A 21,207-nucleotide genomic window follows, 5' to 3' on the forward strand; every position below is an offset into this window, starting at 1 on the left:
CCAGATTATGTAGGTTCTTGTAAGTCATTGTAAGGCCTTTGGCTTTTTGTTAAGTGAAATGAAGGGGAGCCATTGGAGGATTTTGTATGGAGGAGTGACATGATCTGACTTATATTTTAGAAAATCATTCTGCCTACTGGGTTGAGAATAATTGTAGGCAAGTAATGATAGAAGTAAGGACATGAGTTAAGAGGCTTATGTACTACTGCAGAGAAGATGGAGATTGTGAGAAATGTTGGATTCTGGGTATGTTTTCAAGGTAGAGCTAAGGATTTTCTGGTAGCTTAGATATGGAGTATGAGAAAAAGAGCCAAGATGAATCCTGGTTTTGGTCTGAACAACTGGAAAGATGGAGTTGCCATCTACTGAGTAGTAAAGAATAGGTTTTGAGGGAAGATCAAGAGTTCCATTTTGGACATGTGATAACCAAGTGAAAGTGTCTAGTAGGGAGTTGAATATATTAGTTTGTAGTTTAGGAGAGAGATCTGGGCTACATTTGGGAGTCATTGATATATAGATGGAATTTTTTTTTTTTTAAGATTTTATTAATTTATTTGTGAGAGAGAGAGAGAGCACACACAAGCAGGGGGAGCGGCAGGCAGAGGGAGAAGCAGGCTCCCCGCAGAGTAGGGAGCCCTATGTGGTGCTCGATCCCAGGACCCTGGGATCATGACCTGAGCCGAAGGCAGACGCTTAACCAACTGAGCCACTCAGGCGTCTCTATATAGATGGAATTTAAAGCCATTATATCAGTGAGATCCCCAAGGGAGGAAATATAGAGAAGAGGACTGAGTATGATTCCTGGAGCACTCAGCGTTAAGAGGTCAGGGGCAAGAGGAAGTAAAAAGTATTTAGGTAAGAAGAAAACCAGAAGAATGTGGAGTGTGGTGGCCTAAAAGCCAAATGAGGAAAACGTATCAAGGAGCAAGTGATCAGCTCTGGTGTTGCTAGGTCAAGTAAGATGAGGAATGACGGTTAGCCATTGGAAATGTTAGTAATGTGGAGGTCATTGAGACACTTGACAAAAGCTGTTTTGGTGAAATAGTAAGAATGAAAAAGCATGATTGGAATGGGAAGAGAAGGATTGGGAGATGGTATGTATGGGCAACTCTTTGCAGAGGTTTTCACAAAAGGGAGCAGAGAAATGGGGTAGAAGCAGCAGAGATTATTTTTTCTTTTATGATTTTTCGGAAAGCAAAAATTTGATACAGGGAGTAAGAGAGAGGATTCTGGCAGGAGTAGACAGAGGGGAAGGAAACTAGTGGAGGGATAGGCTTTAGATAGAAGCATAGATAATTCATCTGTGACTGAGTTTCTCAACCCCAGCACTGTTCGCATTTTAGATGGACTAATTCTTTTTTGTTGGGGTTGTCCTGTGTATTGCAAGATGCTTAGCAGCATCCCAGACCTCTGTCATTAGATGCCAGTAGCATCATTGCCCCTATTTGTGACAATCAAAATGTCTGTAGACATTGCCATATGTTCCCCGGTGGGCAGAATAGCCCCCAGTGATCTATAGTAACAACCAGCAATACCGAGTATGCGGGTGCTGTATTAGCCATGTGCTGGCGGAGTTTGCGCAAGTACTCTTTGATGGCTTCAGTATTCTTAGTGAGGTCAGAATCGGTCATCAGCTGGAGATGTGGATGGGGGTGGGAGTGTTGAAGTTGAGGGAAGACAAAAATAGAAAAAATTCTTTAGGAGAGTGAGTAAACTAGGAATATACTTGGCAGCAATAAGGGCTCATCTGAAGATTGTAGTGATTGAAATGAGATCCTTCAGATTGATTGGGTGTTTTTCTCCATCAGAGTTCAGCTACATGGGTGCAGGAAAGGCGTAGGCAAACTTAGGTTTAATCACAGTTACAATGTTGCCCAACAAGTGTGACAGCAAGAGATGGACAAGGTAGATGAGTGCATATTCAATAATTAACAGTGATTGACCATAGGGGTTAAACTAGGTAAGGGGTGAAGTGAGGCCTTTAAGGGGAAAAAGACAGCAACAATGTAATGAGTTCAGTGGTGTAGAGGTCACAGTGGGTTCAATGGGTTGTTGGGTTTGGGATGCTAGACTAAGTGAGAGGGAGAAACAATTAGAAAGAATTAAGGTGATAATTTATAACTTTTATTCAATTAATCTTACCTTTTGATAAGTATTTTTAAAAACATCTCTAGTTCTTTATGAAGCATTCCTCCCAAGTACGTTGTACAAGGAGGGCAGATACGAGATTATTGGTTATGTTTTTTAAATACGCTTCCCCTTTCAATTGACAAGTATAAAAATACCAACTGTGAATGACTTAAAAAAATTTCAGCTGCTTCTCTACTCTTTTACCAAGTAAATGAGGAATTCTTTTTTTGTCTTCATTAGTATTTGTGATGAATGATAAGGCAGACACTAGTTCAGGCATCTTGCTTTTTGTGCATTGCTTATTATGAAATTATTAGACAGTGCTGCTCCTTGAAAAAGCAGCCAGTTTATGAGAAAGGCTTCATTATGTGGATGTTGAATTTTGCTTTCCAAGCCTTCCTGTTCATTTGTTGTTGTTTTTTTTTCTTTGATAGTTTGAAAAGGCTGGCCTTTCTTATTTGCTTTGGTCTTATTCTGTGTGGAGTATTTTCTTCGTAGTACTGGGCAATTGATTTACTTTCACTGGCAGTTGAAATAAATATAAAATTAGATATTGTTCTTTGTAGTGACTAATTATCATTTTGGATGTCCTGTAGCATTATCTGTATCTGTGAGGATATCAGAGAACTGAAAATTTAGCAGTTTTTTAAACAAATTAACCTAAAAGTGATTAAAAGTAGAATCTGGATAAACGATTGAGAATTTGTTTCTTTAAACAATGATTCATTCTGATAATTACAGTAATTTTAAATTTAGTAGATGGCATAAAATTGGAAAATTCAAAAAAGTATAGTGCTATTTATAGCAGTTAATGTAAATTTGAGTTGTGAGTGGAAATAGTAGAGTACAAAATGCTAGTAATATAGGACTTGTGGAAAAAATTCAAATTAGTATAAAAAAATTTAAAAAGAATTTCAGAACTTGGGCCATGTAAACTGTAAACTTTGTTCTTGCCACATGGTGGCATCACTTTTGCTGGTAATAAAAAAGATTAATTTTTCTGTAAGGATTAATCTTGAATTTTGTGAGTTTTGAATTATGTGAGGTGTTCAGTTATATATTTCTTGCATAAAATGTGGTCACTGAGATAAAGAAGAAAATGAAAACCATCTGTAATCTCAACACCTAGAGATAATTGCTATTACTATCTTCATATGTATGTATAGAAATACATCTTAATAGTGTCTTACATGCTGTTTTGTCCTGTTTTTTTACTTAGTAAAAATACATGACTATTATATAGTAATGATTATAAAAACTGTATATTATTCTACCGTCTTTTATGTACCACAATTTAGTTGATTATTATAAATACCATAATAAGTGATTCCCAGTTTTTTCCTGTTAAGATATTTATGAGTAACTTTACAAATGAATATTCCTTGTATGTATGTGTGCACATCCCTGATTATTTTCTTGGGATTTATTTTCTAGAGGTAAAATGTAGTAGTTAAGGAATATATGTATTTTTAAGGATTCAAAGGGTCATTGGAAAATATATTGCCAATTGTTTTCCATGATGGTTTACTCATTTATAGCCCCAACAGCAGTATATGATACACCTCTCAACTGGGCATTTTTTCTTTTAAGTTCTTTGACTTGTGAGATTATCTGAGGATTGAAAGAAGCTAAAATACAATGGAACAATCATGATAAAAATAATAAAAATTCAATAAAATTTATTTGGAAATATTTTTTAGATTTTCTCCAATGCAGTAAAAATTTGATTCTCTTATATTAACAAAATATATAATGAAAAAAATGTATTTTCTCCCAACTCCTAAAAATTTTCTTGATAATATACTTAGTCATTCTGTGTTTATCTGTTACATCCTAGGCAGTACAATGTAGATTATAAGCTGGAAACTTACCTGAAGATTGCTAGGCTATATTTGGAAGATGATGACCCAGTCCAGGCAGAGGCTTACATAAATCGAGCATCATTGCTTCAGAATGAATCCACCAATGAACAGTTACAGATACATTATAAGGTAACAGATGAGTTGATTTGGGATTAATTTTGTATTGAAGAATCCTACTATACTAAGATTCTCCAGAACATCTGATAAATGATGTTATATATTAGAAATTATCTTTTATTTTTTGCTTTGATTTTTAATTTTTTCCCCTAATTGAAAAATTTCCCTCTATAGGTATGCTATGCACGTGTTCTTGATTATAGAAGAAAATTCATTGAAGCTGCACAAAGGTACAATGAGCTCTCTTACAAGACAATAGTGCACGAAAGTGAAAGACTAGAGGCCTTAAAACATGCTTTGCACTGTACCATCTTGGCATCAGCAGGTAAACATGTAATTTGTGCTTTCATGAACAGTTACATTTGCTTAATAATTTCAGGTTCATTACTGTTAGAGGATTTAGCAAGGAACTATTTTATTTTTATTTATTTTTTATTTTTAAGATTTTATTTATTTGACAGAGAGATAGAGAGCACAAGTAGGCAGAGCGGCAGGCAGAGGGAGAGGGAGAAGCAGGCTCTCTGCGGAGCAGGGAGCCTGATGGGGGGCTCGATCCCAGGACCCTGAGATCATGTCCTGAGCCGAAGGCAGACACTTAACCAACTGAGCCACGCAGGCACCCGACAAGGAACTATTTTTAAATATGCATATATCAGTCTGTTACCCACATGTGTTAGGAGTAATTAAGAGAGATAATAGGAAGTTTAGTTTGCCTAATATATCTCTTAAAAATGAATAACGAAATTAAGTGAGAATTATATAGAGGGAAATAAAAATTAAAATCTAGAGATTAATAATAATGTACTGCTTTGGGGATTTTCTTTAACCTTCAAGCCTTAGTTTTAGATCTCACATTTATCTTTTTTTTTTGATAAATATGAAAAATAAACTATTCTTTTTTACTAAATTATAGTATGTAAATCACTCAACTTATAAAGCAGAAAAGGCATTGAGAAGAAATGCTGATAATTCTAAACCATGGCTTTTCTAAATCATTTTTAGAATGTTTATTGATCTGTATTTAGTTGAGAGCCTAATGACATGTTCACACTACACATTTCATTCTTTATGAAGCAGTGATCTTTTTTAAAGGTTTTTTATTTATTTATTTGACAGAGAGAGACACAGTGAGAGAGGGAACACAGCAGGGAGAGTGGGGGGAGGGAGAAACAAGCTCTCCGCGGTGTAGGGAGCCTGATGCGGGGCTCAATCCCAGGACCCTGGGATCATGACCTGAGCCGAAGGCAGATGCCCAACGACTGAGCCACCCAGGCGCCCCTGAAGCAGTGCTCTTACTTATTTTATTTTTGTTACTGAAAAGGCAATACATAAAATGGTACTGCTTCCACTTCTAAAGAACTTTTACTGGTTACTTGGAATTCCTTCAGTGTAAAAGTTCTGTGTGTGTTCTCTTTTTTTATCAATGGTATCATGATACACATACTTTTGTAACCTGCTTTTTTCCTACCTGTATATTGGCAATCTTTATATGTCAGTACATACCACTCATTCTTTTGGGATGCGCAATTGAGTATTCACTACTTCAGTGTGGGCAGCAACTTTGTAGAACATAACTGCTACAAATCAGGACAATTGACTGTATCTTAGTAGGCAAAATTTGAGTCATAACATAGTTTCTTATTGGAGAAATAGATTGTGAGAATATTTGATGCTCATTTGTTTCCCTTAGGACAGCAGCGTTCTCGGATGCTAGCTACTCTTTTTAAGGATGAAAGGTGCCAGCAACTTGCTGCTTATGGGATCCTAGAGAAAATGTACTTAGACAGGATCATCAGAGGAAATCAACTTCAAGAATTTGCTGCCATGTTGATGCCTCACCAAAAAGCAACTACAGCTGATGGTAATGATCATGTCTTAAAAATTTGTGGGAGTGAATATTTAGGTACACACTAGTGGAAAGTGTGTTAAATTTGAAGCATCTTGGTATCTTCATATAATATTTTTATGTAACACTTGACCAAAAAGGAATATTATATTGACTGAAAATGAGTATTATATACAGATAGGGTTTGAATTATAAAAATAGCCCTATTGGAAAGTGTATTGTAGAATAATACATTTTTGGGAATTGTAAGGGCAGAATTACAGCCTATATTAATAGTGCCTGGTTTTTATTTTTTAATTTTTATTTATTATTTATTTATTTTTAAAGATTTTATTTATTTATTTGACAGAGAGAGAGACAGCGAGAGAGGAAACACAAGCAGGGGGAGTGGGAGAGAGAGAAGTCGGCTTCCTGCTGAGTAGGGAGCCCAATGCAGGGCTCGATCCCAGGACCCTGGGATCATGACCTGAGCCTAAGGCAGATGCTTAATGACTGAGCCACCCAGGCGACCCTAGTGCCTGGTTTTTAAAAAACTCAAACCCTTTGATAAGTACCTTAATTAATTTTAAGCATCAGTTTTTAACAGTATAATTATGCAGTCCTATTTTAGATAGAGTGAAATTTGGCACAGTAGCTTGCTTAAGGTTATTCAGGGTGAAAAGTATTGCCAGTAAGAATAGAACTTGGTGTCATGTTTCCTAGTTAAGGGATGTATTTGTTTTGTCAGGCTACCTTTTCCAGAAAAGTTTTTAATAGTTGCTTGTTTATAACATCAGTCACTTTATATATGTTTGTCTACAGAGGTTTTAAAGTAACTTAAACAATAACATGTGATAATAAAAATATAAACAGCATCAGAAACATGAAAAAAGTCAAGATAAACAGATTTGTTGGACTCACTTCCTTGGATTCAATGAGTATATATCAAAAGAGAATTTAGCTATAAAGAGTCATTTATGCAGGGATTTGCTGAAAGGTATACACTTCACCCAGTCCTACTGCCCTGGGTTAAACCGGATCACTGAAGGGATTATAGTGATCTCCTATTGAATTTTTCATTTAATTTGTATTTTAAGAAGCAAACTAGTTGATTCTCACCTTTCTGTCCAAAGGAGGTATTTTTTTCTATAGGATATTCGTTACACAATCCTCAGGGAAAATTCCTTCACAGTCTTGCAGTTGTGATTCTCCTGAACAGTTGTTTTTTTATCTTATTAAACACACTTTGAGTTGATGAACTAATTGGCTTTTCTTATCTTGACTGCTAGAAAGCTTATTAAATTTGTAGCCCACCTATAAATAGTGTGTATGTATGTGTTTTGATTGTTGCTACTTTTAAATTCTTTTCCATGTATTCTGAGCAGCTTTAACCATTTTTTTTTTAAAGATTTTATTTATTTATTCATGAGAGAGAGAGAGAGGCAGAGGGAGAAGCAGGCTCCCAAGGAGCAGGGAGCCTGATGCGGAATGTGATCCCAGGATTCTGGGATCATGATCTGAGCCGAAGGCAGACACTTAGCCATCTGAGCCACCCAGGCGCCCCTGAGCAGTTTTAAATTCTTTTTGCAAGGAGATACCTGACAAACAAATTAAAAGATAGTTAAAAAGAAAAAGTTTCCAGGATTGATATAGTCAAGCTTCAGATTTGACTTTGAGCTTTCTGGCTGTGAAAAAAAATGTGAAAAGATTCTTTTCTAAAAAGGATACTTACTAGGACCTCTGAGGATGCAGATGATTCTCAAATTTCTCACATGGGACCATATAGAGAGGACAGATGTTTTGTCTTCTTCCATTTTAGGCCTTACTGTTTTTCCTTATTTATCTCTTTTGGACATTTTTGTTTACTGGCATTACAACCCTACATTAGCAATCTTGAGATGTAATTTTTTTTTAATTACAATTCATTGTTTTTTAGTATATTCCCAAAGGTTTATAATACTACTACTAATCTGCTTTCTGCTAAATAGATTTGTCTGTGGTGGGCATTTCATATAAGTGGAATCACACAATATATAGCCTTTTCACTTGGCAAAGTGTTTATCCATGTTGTAGTATTTATCAGTACTTTATTCCTTTTTATTGCCAAGTAATATTCTATATATGAATGTACCACATTTTATTTCCTCATTAATTGATGGACGTTTAGGTTATTTTCACTTCGGCTATTAATGCTTCTATGAATATTCATGTAAATTTTTTAAAATTTTAATTCAGTTAATTAACATATAATGTATTATTGGTTTCAGAAGTACAGGTCTGTGATTCATCAGTTTTTACCCCATGCTCATTAAATCACAGGCCCTCCTTAATATCCATCACCTAGTTACCCCATCCCCCATCCCTCTCCCCTCCAGCAACCCTCAGTTTGTTTCCTATGATTAAGAGTCTCTTATGGTTTGTCTCCCTCTCTGGTTTCGTCTTGTTTTATTTTTTCCTCTCTTCCCCTGTGATCCTCTGCTTTGTTTCTTAAATTTCACATATCAGTGAGATCATGTGATAATTGTCTTTCTCTGATTGACTTGTTTCACTTAGCATAATACCCGCTAGTTTCATCCACATTGTTGCAAATGGCAAGATTTCAGGGTTTTTTTTTTTTTGATGACTGTGTAATATTCCATTGTGTGTGTATATATATATATATATATATATGCCATATCTTTTTTTTTTTTCATTAAAAGACTTTATTTATCTCTTTGACAGAGAGAGAGACTGTGAGAGAGGGAACACAAGCAGGGGGAGTGGGAGAGGGAGAAGCAGGCTTCCTGCTGAGCAGGGAGCCCGATGTGGGGCTCCATCCCAGGACCCTGAGATCATGACCTGAGCCAAAGGCAGACGCTTAATGACTGAGCCACCCAGGCGCCCCTATGCCACATCTTCCTTATGCATTCATCTGTCAGTGGACATCTGGGCTCTTTCCATAGTTTCGCTATTGTGGACATTGCTGCTATAAACATTGGGGTGCAGATGCCCCTTTGGATCACTACATTTGTATCTTTGAGGTAAATACCCAGTAGTGCAATTGCTGGGTCGTGGGGTAGCTCTATTTTCAACTTTTTGAGGAACCTCCATACTGTGGAGAGTGGCTGCACCAGCTTGCATTTCCATCAGCAGTATAGGAGGGTTCCCCTTTCTCCTCATCCTCGCCAACATCTGTCATTTAATTTTAGCCATTCTGACCAGTGTGAGGTGATACCTCATTCTGGTTTTGATTTGTATTTCCCTGATGCAGAGTGATGTGGAGCATTTTTTCATGTGTCTGTTGGCCATTTGGATGTCTTCTTTGGAAAAATGTCTGTTCATGTCTTCTGCCCATTTCTTGATTGGATTCTTTGTTCTTTGGGTGTTGAGTTTGATAAGTTCTCTATAGGTTTTGGATACTAGCCCTTTATCTGATATGTCATTTGCAAATATCTTCTCCCATTCTGTTGGTTGTCTTTTGCTTTTCTCGACTGTTTCTTTTGCTGTGCAAAAGCTTTTTATCTTGATGAAGTCCCAATAGTTCATATTTGTCTTTGCTTCCCTTGCCTTTGGCGATGTTCCTAGGAAGAAGTTTCTGCGGCTGAGGTCAAAGAGGTTGCTGCCTGTGTTCTCCTCAAGGATTTTGATGGACTCCTGTCTCACATTTAGATCTTTCATCCATTTTGAGTCTATTTTTGTGTGTGGTATAAGGAAATGGTCCAATTTCATTCTTCTGCATGTGACTGTCCAATTTTCCCAATACTATTTGTTGAAGAGACTGTCTTTTTTCCACTGGACATTCTTTACTGCTTTGTCAAAGATTAGCTGACCATAGAGTTGAGGGTCCTTTTCTGGGTTCTCTATTCTGTTCTGTTAATCTGTGTGTCTGTTTTTATGCCAATACCATACTGCCTTGATGATTACAGCTTTGTAATACAGCTTGAAGTCCAGAATTGTGATGCCACCCATTTTGGCTTTCTTTTTCAATGTTACTTTGGCTTTGGAGCAGACTTCTAATAGTGTGATTTTGTGCTCCATGGCTCTATCACTTGCCAGTAGTGGCTGATGGAGGCCCCCTCCCCCCACGATCTATCTTCCCGAATATCACCTCGGATTCACTTCTCCGCATGTCCTGCCTTGCAGAAAGTGGTCGCTTTTCTGTTCGTAGAGATCTCTGGTTGAGTTCACAGTTTGATAGCTATGTAGCTGAATTCCTGGGACCAGACGAAATTACGGTCTCCCTACTCCTCTGCCATCTTCCATGTAAAAATTTTTATATGAACACAGGTTTTTAATTCTTCTGGGTATTTACCTAGGAGTGGAACGACTGGGACATATGATAACTCTGTGTTTAGTCTTTTGGAAAGTTGCCAGACTGTTTTCAAAAGCAGCTGCTCCTTTTTACACTCCTGCCAGCTGTGTGTGCGGGTTCTAATTTCTCCATATTTGCTGTCACGTTTATGATCTTTCTGATTTAGACATCCTAGTGTGTATGAAGTGGTATCTCATCATTTTGATTTGCATTTCCCTGAACAGCTTTTCATGTACTTACTGGCTATTTGTATATATTTAGAGAAAAGTCTGTTCAGATCCTTTTTGATTTTTAAATTGGGTTGTCTTTTTACTACTGAATTGTAGGAATTCTTTATATATTCTAGACCTGATCATTATCAGATGATTTGCAAATATTTTCTCCCATTTTGTGTGTTGTTTCTTCACTTTTTTGATGGTATCCTTTGAAACATTTAAGTTTTTAATTTTGATTAAGTCCAGTGTTTCTCTTTTTTGTTGCCTCTACTTTCAGTGTCATATCTAAGAAACCATTGCCTCATCCAGGGTCATGAAGATTTGCTCTGTTTTCTTCTGTAAGTTTTATAATTGTAGCTCTTACATGTAGACATTTGATTCATTTTGAGTTCATTTTTTTGTATATGGTGTAAGATAAAGGTCCGCTTCTATTCTTTGCATGCGGATATCCAATTGTCCTATCACCATTTGTTGAAGAGACTGTAAGTTCCCCATTGAATTATCTTGGTACCCTTGTTGATAATCAGTTGACCGTAAATGTAAGAGTTTATTTCTGGAGTCTCAGTTCTATTCCATTATTTTATATTCCTGTTCTTATGCCAGTACCACACTGTCTTGGTTGCTCTATCTTTATAGCAAGTTTTGAAATTGGGATGTGTGAGTCCTCCAATTTTTTTCCCCCCCTCAAGATTGTTTTGGCTCCTCTGAGTCCCAGTAGAATGAATTTTAAAATCAGTTTGTCAGTTTCTGCCAAGAATCCAGCTGGAGGGGCGCCTGGGTGGCTCAGTTGGTTGGGCATCTGCCTTTGGCTCATATCATGGGGTCTCAGGGTCCTGGGATTGAGCCCTGTGTCAGGCTCCCTGCTCAGCCAGGAGTCTGCTTCTCCCTCTGCCTCTCCCCCTGGCTTGTGCTCTCTCTCTCTGTCTCAAATAAATAAAATCTTTAAAAAAGAAAAAAAAAAGAATCCAGCTGGAATTCTGATAGGGATTACCCTTAGTCCATAGATCAACTTGGGGACTATTGCCATCTTAGCAATATTAAGTCTTCCTATTTTCCCATTTATTTAGGTTTTTATATTTGAAAGTTGCTAAGAGTAAACTTAAGAAAACTTAAGAAACTTAAACTTTTAAGTTTCTTAAAAGTTCTCACCACAAGAAAAAAAACTTTTAACCATGTGAGGTGATGGATATTAGTTAGACTTATTGTGGTAATCATTTTACAATGTATATGTATTATCAAATCATTATGTGGTACATCTTAAACTAATACAATATTATATGTGATGTCTGATAAAGGGTTAATCAAAATATATAAAGAACTTCTAAAATTCAGCACCCAAAAAACAAACAGTTCAGTTAAAAAATGGGCAGAAGACATGAATAGACATTTTTCCAAAGAAGACATACAGATGGCTGACAGACACATGAAAAGATGCTCAACATCACTCATCATCAGGGCAATACAGATCAAAACTACAAGGAGATATCACCTCACACCTGTCAGAATGGCTAAAATTAACAACACAGGAAACAATAGGTGTTGGTGAGGATGCAGAGAAAGGGGAACCCTCCTACACTGTTGGTGGGAATGCAAGCTGGTGCAGCCACTCGGAAAACAGTATGGAGGTTCCTCAAAAAGTTGAAAATAGAACTAACCTACGATATAGCATTTGCCCTTCTAGGTATTTACCCAAAGGATACAAAAATACTGATTCAAAGAGATATGTGTACCTTGATGGTTGTAGCAGCATTGTCAACAATAGCCAAATCATGGAAAAGCCCCATGTGCATGACTGATGAATGGATAAAGAAGAGATGTGTGTGTACACACACACACACACACCGGAATATTATTCAGCCTTATAAAAAAGAATGAAATCTTGCCATTTGCAACGACATGGATGGAGCTAGAGTGTATTATGCTAAGTGAAATAAGTCAGTTAGAGAAAGACAAATACTATATGATTTCACTCATATGTGAAATTTAAGAAACAAAACAGATGAAAATAGGCAGAAAAGGAGGTGAACCAGAAAACAGACTGTTAACTATAGAGAACAAACAAGGTTACTAGAGGGGAGGGGGCAGGGGGATTGGTTAAGTGGGTGATGGGTATTAAGGAAGGCACTTGTGATGAGCACTGGGTTTTGGATATAAGTGGATATAAGTGATGAATCACTAGATTCTATACCTAAACTAATGTAACACTGTATGTTAACTAACTGGAATTTCAATGAAAACTTGAAAAAAATCATTGAAATTAAGAACAACAACAATACTATGTCAATTATATCTCCATGAAACTGGAAATTAAAAAAAAGAAAGAAAGAAAGAAAGAATTGGATGAGCCTAGCAGTCAGACACCTTCAGAATGGGGCCTTATGTCCAGCACTTCGTCAGGCCTTATGTTACTTCACTTAAGGGAGGGTGCTATACCTGATCTCTCGTGGTTAGCTGGCCCTACCTTCTAGACATTTCTCATCTTTGCCTCACAGTGAGGTGCTTATGGAATGCCCAAAAAAGGAGAGAGGTATTTCTACTGAGCTGTATACGTATTGACTTTGTCAAGCTGGCAGAACAGGTTGCATGGTGGTTTTGCTGCTTCTTGCTAATAAAAGTTTGTGCTAATAGCAAGAAGAGTAAAGTTAATGAATCTGATAGCTACCCTAAGGAAGTAGAACCCCAAACCTAACAGGTTAAATCCATTCAGCCTGTTAGTAGCTACTTGCCAATCACTTATTTTCTAAATATGTTATTTGTATTTAGTTGTATATTATTCAAACTCTACCAAATAAGGCATTTTCCTTACTTTTACAATTTGGTAAAAGGAATAAAGAAAATGATTATGGGTTGTTACATGTGTAGAAATTTTTAGAAGGGCGCCTGGGTGGCTCAGTTGGTTAAGCGACTGCCTTTGGCTCAGGTCATGATCCCAGAGTCCTGGGATCGAGTCCCACATCGGGCTCCCTGCTCGGCAGGGAGTCTGGTTCTCCCTCTAACCCTACCCCCTCTTGCGCGCTCTCTCTCACTCTCTCTCTCTCTCTCTCAAATAAATAAATAAATAAAAATCTTTAAAAAAAAAGTTTAAAAAAAAAAAGAAATTTTTAGAAAAAAAAAGATGAGTCTTTTAAAAGTGTAAAACAAGGGGCGCCTCAGTGGTGCAGTCGGTTGAGCGTCTGACTCTTGGTTTTGGATCAGTTCGTGATCAATCAGGGTTATGAGATTGAGCCCCATGTGGGGCTCCGCTCAGCATGGAGTCAGCCTGAGATTCTCTCTCATTCTCCCTCTGCCCCTCCCTCCCACTCACTCTCTCTCTCAAATAAATAAATAAATCTTTTTTAGAAAAACGTGTAAAACAAGTTTCAAGCTTTTAACTGTCTTATTTATATTTATTTAAGGTTCTAGCATCTTGGACAGAGCTGTTATTGAACATAATTTGTTGTCTGCAAGCAAATTATATAATAATATTACCTTTGAAGAACTTGGAGCTCTTTTAGAGATCCCTGCAGCTAAGGTATTTTCTTGTTTCCAATATATAAAAAAGAAGTTAATAGACTATTGATGTAGTAAGAAAATATGTAATTGATAGATATTGGCAACTGTAATAAAAAATATACATAAAAAGCCTCAGGAAAATGGAAATAAATTCTTTGAATGTTAAAGTAGTACTCTGATGGAATTGTCTTAGATCTTTGCTTTTCTTAAACTATATTTTATGATAAAGTGAGGTGTTCCAGGTTTTGATACCTGTTTTGTGAGAATCTTTGCTTAGTGTCTTTAAATCCACTTCATAGTGTTTTCTGACTTCTGATGAACTTGAGATTTTGGTACATGCCTTACTTCTTTTTCTGTTCTCGTTGATTCAAAGGTTAAACATTTCATCTGTTTGAAAGAGTAACTGATAATTCTCTAGGCTATTCTGTGGTAACTTTTATGCTTGATTTATCTTAATTTGACTGAGTTAGTATGAAATTAATTTCATTTTTAGTCATGATAAGGGTTTGGTTGGCTCTGTACAAATACCAACAAAGTACCAGTAGTCTTTAGAGGGTATTTCAGCTATCATTTAAAAAACATTCTCTTAATTTTAGATAAGAGTAAAAATAAGCAATCAACCTACTTTTACCCAACTTGCATACCTTAAAGTCATGTAGTAATGGTTCACATCCCCTTTTATCTGTTGGTGAAATTGTAATTTAGAATTTCCTAACATAGTTCCTTTACTTGTACACATTCAATACACAGTACAGAAAATGGAACAATTTGGGAACCAAAACTTAAGTTTCCATTAAAAGATACTTTCTTCTTAGACTGAGACTTAGGGAAGTGAATATATATTTAATAATATAATACAGTCTGTTTAGGATTTATTGTGAAGATGGTCAGAATTACTAAAATGACCAAGTCATAAGCCAGTTTGCTTGCACATAGTAAACATGAAACATGTCTTTAGGAGCTAGGTAGAGGACCTTCTGGTTCCCTTTAATGTCTTTATTTTTTTTTTAAGATTTTATTTATTTATCTTAGAGAGTAATAGAGGGAGAGCACTGAGGGAGAGTGAGAGGGAGAAGCTGGCTCCCTGCTGAGCAGGGAGCCCAATGTGCGACTTGATCCCAGGACCCCAAGATCATGACCTGAGCTGAAGGTAGACACTTAACCGACTGAGCCACCCAGGCGCCCCTCTCTTTAATTGTCTTTAGAATCCTTTTAATTTTTATTTATCTATTTACTTTTTAAAAAAGATTTTTTTTTTTAAGTAATCTCTACACCCAGCGTGGGGCTCGAACTCACAACACCAAGATCAAGAGTCCCAGGCTTTACCAGCTGAGGCAGCCAGGCACCCCTTTTTAATTCCCTTTTAAATTTGAACATCATTCCTCCTTCAAAATACTACTTTCTTCAAAAATAATATTTTCTTAAAGAATTTTTTAGGTGATAAACACTGTAAATTTAAATGAAATAAAAAGAAAAACTAGTTTGTTTAGGTTTTTTTCAAGTGTGGATCTCAGTGAGAAGAAAAATTGTTAGTTTGATTTTACGCAGAGGAAGAAATTGGTAAGAGTGCTAGGTTCTTGTCCAAAATCTCACAAGTAAAACAGATCCCAGGGTATATTAAAATAATCAATTATACTCAGAAGAACTGGGGGATAAAATAGGCAGATTTACAAGAGTGATCTTGTGGTGAATGGCAGATGAACATATACAGAAAGTGTGTGGGTAGCTAAACCAAGAGATTTCAGTTCTCTTATATGTGAGTAACTGTTAGATATGATAAAGTCTATGAGAGTTTATTGTTTTTTTGGATTTTTTTTTTTTACAGGCAGAAAAAATAGCATCACAAATGATAACAGAAGGACGTATGAATGGATTTATTGATCAGATTGATGGAATAGTTCATTTTGAAAGTAAGAGGTTTTGCTTATTTCTATCATAATGAAATGGCAGGAAACTCTTGTATATTTATGATTAGGACATGTTGAACAATTTCCTTTGACCCAGTGTATTACTACTGGAATGAACTTATTTCCCAAAGAAATAATTTAAAATAATTTTTATGAACTTACATTCATGGATCTACTTAATGCAGCATTTTTATGCTGTGGAAAAATTTGAAACTGGAATCGTTATGCCAATTCATTCACTTACTCATCAAGCACCACATACAATGTATCAGGCATGTAGAGATTCCAGTGGATTTCTTCAGCAGCACATTAAACTCATGGAGGCAGACAGATAAGTCTATCTCTTGACTCTCGTCAAGCCTATTCCTCCTCAGCCCCTATTCCTACCTCATTTCCACCCTGGACCTTGCTGTACCTGGAACCATGCTACTTGTAAGATTTGAATTTGAAATACTCTCACCATAACCTTTACCCTGTCTTTCTAGCAGTTTGTGTCAGTTAAGTTCCACTTCAGCTCCTCCCTGACTACTTTCGAGCCTCTGGTCCATTAACGTTAACTTTTTTCCAGTCAGCCCAGTCCTTTTTTGTCTTCACTCTTCCTATCCAGGTTGGCATCCATGATTCATTGTATCTTTTTTTTTTTAAGATTTTATTAATTTTTATTTTATTATTTTTTTTAATATATTTTATTTATTTATTTGAGAGAGACAGAGATAGTGAGAGAGCTTGAGCAGGAAGGAGGGGGAGAAGCAGACACCCCGCAGGTCAGGGAGCCCCATGTGGGGCTCAATTCCAGGACCCTGGGATCATGACCTGGGCCGAAGGCAGAGGCTTAACCATCTGAGCCACCCAGGCGCCCCTAATTTTTATTTTAGAGAGAGAGAGACTGTGTGAGCAGGGAAGGAGCAAAGGGAGAGAGAATCTCCAGCAGACTCCACGCTGAGCACAGAGCCCAAAGCAGGGCTCAGTCGCAGGACCCTGAGATCATGACCTGAGCTGAAACCAGGAGTTGGTCACTCAACCGACTGAGCCACCCAGGCGCCCTGATCATTATTTTCATTACTGTTTCCTAGGTGCCCTAGATGCCTTGCCTGTTAACTTTTTTTTCTGGCTGTCTAGGAAAGCTTCACCTGGAATGAACCCATTCTCCATCTTTTTCATTCCTGTACTCGGGTAGCTAACATTGTTGGACAAGAGTCAGAACACCAGACAGATTGATAACCACCGCAAATTCAAGGTCATGTGTTCTCAACAGTACCTGGGATTCTTTTTTTTTTTTTTTTAAGATATTTATTTATTTGACAGAGAGAGAGACAGCAATAGAGGGAACACAAGCAGGGGGAGTGGGAGAGGGAGAAGCAGGCTTCCTGCTGAGCAGGGAGCACAATGTGGGGCTTGATTCCAGGACCCTGGGATCATGACCTGAGCCGAAGGCAGATTAATGACAAGCCACCCAGGTGCCCCAGTACCTGGGATTCTTGACACATTTCTCTACTCCACCCTTTTTTTCTACTCTGCAGTGGGTATTTCAGATTTCATTTTTCTTAAATCTCAGACTTTTCTCCTCCTTCACTCTCAGCAGCAAACCTTGTTTCCTGTTTCACAGAAAAAAAATCTATCAGTATGAAATTAAATTAACTTCTTGATCAGATTTATAAAACTTCTGAATTTTAAATATCATGTGATTATCTTTTTCTTCCTTTGTGTTATACTGGAGGTGGTTTCTGTCTCCCTTTCCAGTTGTCCTTGTGCTTTGGATCCCTTCTCTGACTGGTGTCCCTCCCTCTCAACAATTTTTTAGGAACTTGAAACTAGCAGTTATTTTGTCTGTTTTCATTCTTTCTTGCTCTGTTGGCTTCTTTCCATCAATATTTAAACATACTTGGGTCTCTCCCATTTTAACAAAGATCTTTTTATCTTTCAGGTCTCATTTTGACTTTTCAGCATATTGAGTAGCATTGATCCTTTACGACTTTTTGAACTATCCCCGCCACCCACACCATCTTGATTCCTTCCTCTCTTTCACCCCATTCTCTTGCTTTCCCTCCTCCTTTTCCAGTGATTCTTCCAGTCATCTTTGTAGATTCTGTAGTGCCTTTAAATATAAATATTGCTTAGGGCTAACTCCAGGCCTTTTCCTCCTCACTCTACTGTTCCCCTTGATAATTCCATCTGTTCCCATTGATTCAGTTGCCATCTCTATGCGGACAATGCTTATATTTGCCTTTCTAGTGTATAATTCTCTTCTGAGTCCTAGACCCAGTGGTGTTAAGTGACTATTAGGTATTTTCCACCTGTTTGTTTGTTGAGCATCTCAGAATGAACATATTCCAAACTGAATTCATTATCTCCCCTCCCTGTCTCCCTTCCACAACCCACCAATCAGCCAGCCAGCCAAAAGCTGCATTGTTCACTTTCTCCAGCATTCCTTATCCTTGACCCCTCTTCTTTGCTGCCCAGAATCCTTTCAGTTTTATCTCCTAGGTGCATCTGGAACCCATATACTTGTCTTCATTTCTTACTGTCACCAGCCTATTCTGAAACCTCCTCCACCTTCTGGGCTTTTCCCCCTCATGTCTGCAATTGCTCCTATCTGGCCCAATTGCCACAGTACAGCCAGAATGATTGTGATCTTTTCATAAGGCAAGCAAACAAAACAAATAAAAACCAAATTATTCAATCATGTCAGTTGTGTTTCTGAAGTAAGGCAATGCATACCATAAACACATTTTAAAATTCTTATGCAGCCAAATATGTCAGTTTTTAATTTTATGGCTTTTTAGTTTCCTGTATTGATTTAAAAGGTCTCATTCAGGGCGCCTGGGTGGCTCAGTCGGTAAGCGTCTGCCTTCGGCTCAGGTCATGATCCCAGGGTTCTCGGATCGAGCCCCTCATCGGGCTCCCTGCTCCACGGGAAGCCTGCTTGTGAACCCTCTCTCGCTGTGTCTCTCTCTGTCAAATAAATAAATAAAATCTGTAAAAAAAAAAAAAAAAAAAAAGGTTTCATTCACTTTGTGGTAAAACTAATATTTTTCTAAAATTTCTTCTAATATTTTTATTCATGCTTAGAAATATAATCTGTCTATAGTTCATTTTTGTGTATAATTTTAAGGTATGGTCTAGTTTATCTTTTTTTTAAGATGGATTGCTAATTTGCAAGTACTATTTATTAAGTAAAACATACTTTCTGATCTTTGATAAATATTTAGGTTCCACATACATGTTTGGATCTCTTTCTGTAATCTGTTTAGTTCCACTGATCTGTAACAATATGATAATAAACAAATTTATAGTAAATTTTGCTGTTGGAAAAGCATCTCCTACCCCTCCACTGCTATGTTTTTATTGAGTTGAAATTCACATAACATGAACCATTTTAAAGTGAGCAATTCAATGGCCTGTAGTAGGTTCACAGTGTGGTGCAACCACTAACTCTACCTAGTTCCAAAACATTTTCATCTTCCCAAAAGGAAATCTTGTGCCTGTTAAGCAATTGCTCCTCATCCCTCCTTCTCCCAGCCCCTGCCAGCCGCTGTCTGAATTTTTTTAGGACTTACCTCTTCTGGATACTTCATGGAAATGCAGTCATGCACTATGTGACCTTTGACTTCGCTCACTTAACATAGTGCTTTCCGGTTCCATTTGTGTCATGGCATGGAAGTGGTACATTATTCTGCGGTAGAGATAATACTACAGTGTTGCCACTGTTCTTAATTTTCAAAATCATGTTGGCTGTTCTCAAACATCAGTTCTTCCATGTTAACTTTAAATATTGTCCTGTTTAGAAAGCAACACAGGAAGGGGGATTATCTTTGTAGTTTTTTAAAAATTTATATATTAACAGGGAAGGACTTTTTTTTTATGATATTGCATCTTTCCATCTGGGACTCATTTGTGTCTACTCAGATTATTTTATGTCCTTTCTTAAAATTGTTTTATTTTAGTTTTTCTTTTCTGTGCCCATTTTTGTAAATTTGGGTACTGTTTCGAATGGGATATTCCCTCAGGTTTATCATTTCTAATTGCATATTGCTGATGCAGAACAAATCCTGGTGTTTTCATGTTGAGTTTTTTTGTTTTTTTGTTTAAAATATTTATCCCTCAGAGTCCAGTAGAGACAGCCTTGACTATATAAAGAGATTTGCTTTCTCCAGTAGGTGGCAGTGTCTTATGAATCAAGAAACTGGTGATGCGATCGGTTCAGTGACGCTTTTATTGTGGTGGCTTTTGTGATTGAGGTGCTTTGGTTGGTTTTATTTTGTTTTCATGAATAATAACATGGATCTGTGTGGATATGTTTTTTGGCTTTGTGCTTTGTGCCAGTAATTTGGGTACTTTCCTTAATTAGCTTAATTTTATTAGCCAAGATTTTTGGAATAGATTTTTAAAAATTAATACTACTGTGTTTATCTTTTAACTCACACTTGCTATGAATATATGGAGTAATGTTCAGCTGTGTACATTGTTCTTTTGTGTAGCACGGGAAGCCCTGCCAACGTGGGACAAACAGATCCAGTCCCTTTGTTTCCAAGTGAATAACCTGTTGGAGAAGATTAGTCAGACAGCGCCAGAATGGACAGCACAAGCCATGGAAGCGCAAATGGCTCAGTGAATGCTTGCAGGGCTCTGTGCACACGACAGCTTTTACAGTGTTGTACAGATTAATTTCACGGTCTCTCCAAAGCATTTGCATCTGACCTTACATATTTCAATCCCTTTTATGCTGGATTCCATTTAAAGAAGACATTGTTAGAACAGAAAGCGCAAGCATTTAAAAATATGTAGTTCCTATATATTCAGGGTCTCTGTGTCTCAAGCTAACTCAAATGTTCTGAAAGCTTTTCCTTTAAACGGAGTAAGTGAAATAGCCGTGGCTAAAAGGTTTGGGATTTGTGATAACTTTGTAGTCATGTAAAATGTTAAAGTGCTTCGTGCCTCTCCAAACGTGGTAATTCTAATAAATGGAGAAGTGACCCAAATAAAAGTAGTTCTTGGTTTTTAATTAGCGAACAGTGTTTTGTTCATTTTTCCTTTCATTTCACTAGACATTGATTTATACCACGTGCTAGAACCGCAAAGCTGTGCCATGACGGCGGTTCTCCAGCCAGTCGGTCACAGAGCCAGTAGCCAGCAGCAGAATACTTGTAATTGCGCCAAGCACTGGAGCGCACAGGAAGGAGCTTTTCATTTCTTAGAGACAGGTCTGGGAAGGCTCCTCGGAGAGGGTTATTTCAGGCCAGCTTGATAGAGAAAATCAGGAAAGGACTAAAAACAAGTTTGTAGAAAACTTCCAGCTTCAGCTCCAACATGTGAAGGGCCTGGAAGTCATTACTCCATCCTCACAATAAGAAAAAGGCTGAACAGGCTG

The 21,207-nt window shown here is 37.3% G+C and overlaps 1 protein-coding gene across 3 annotated transcripts in view; it reads left to right on the plus strand.

Annotated features, from left to right (window-relative positions):
• COPS4 (COP9 signalosome subunit 4) overlaps window positions 1-20,841 on the plus strand; it is a 39,656-nt gene extending 18,815 nt beyond the window's left edge. For 2 of the 3 annotated variants that reach the window (XM_045880863.3, XM_045880864.3), the window contains exons 5-10: window positions 3,968-4,121; window positions 4,284-4,434; window positions 5,800-5,970; window positions 13,836-13,951; window positions 15,758-15,842; window positions 20,318-20,841. In XM_045880863.3, the coding sequence (XP_045736819.1) occupies window positions 3,968-4,121; window positions 4,284-4,434; window positions 5,800-5,970; window positions 13,836-13,951; window positions 15,758-15,842; window positions 20,318-20,451 (811 nt within the window). In that variant the 3' untranslated portion in view covers window positions 20,452-20,841. The remainder of the gene's footprint in view (window positions 1-3,967; window positions 4,122-4,283; window positions 4,435-5,799; window positions 5,971-13,835; window positions 13,952-15,757; window positions 15,843-20,317) is intronic. The other variant, XM_045880865.3, reaches the window with a different exon arrangement.
• Window positions 20,842-21,207: the final 366 nt, after the last annotated feature.

The sequence above is a fragment of the Mirounga angustirostris genome, unplaced genomic scaffold (assembly GCF_029215605.1).
Source record: "Mirounga angustirostris isolate CCGP_5_RB_7025 unplaced genomic scaffold, mMirAng1.0.hap1 SCAF_2, whole genome shotgun sequence".
Classification (NCBI taxonomy): Eukaryota; Metazoa; Chordata; class Mammalia; order Carnivora; family Phocidae; genus Mirounga; species Mirounga angustirostris.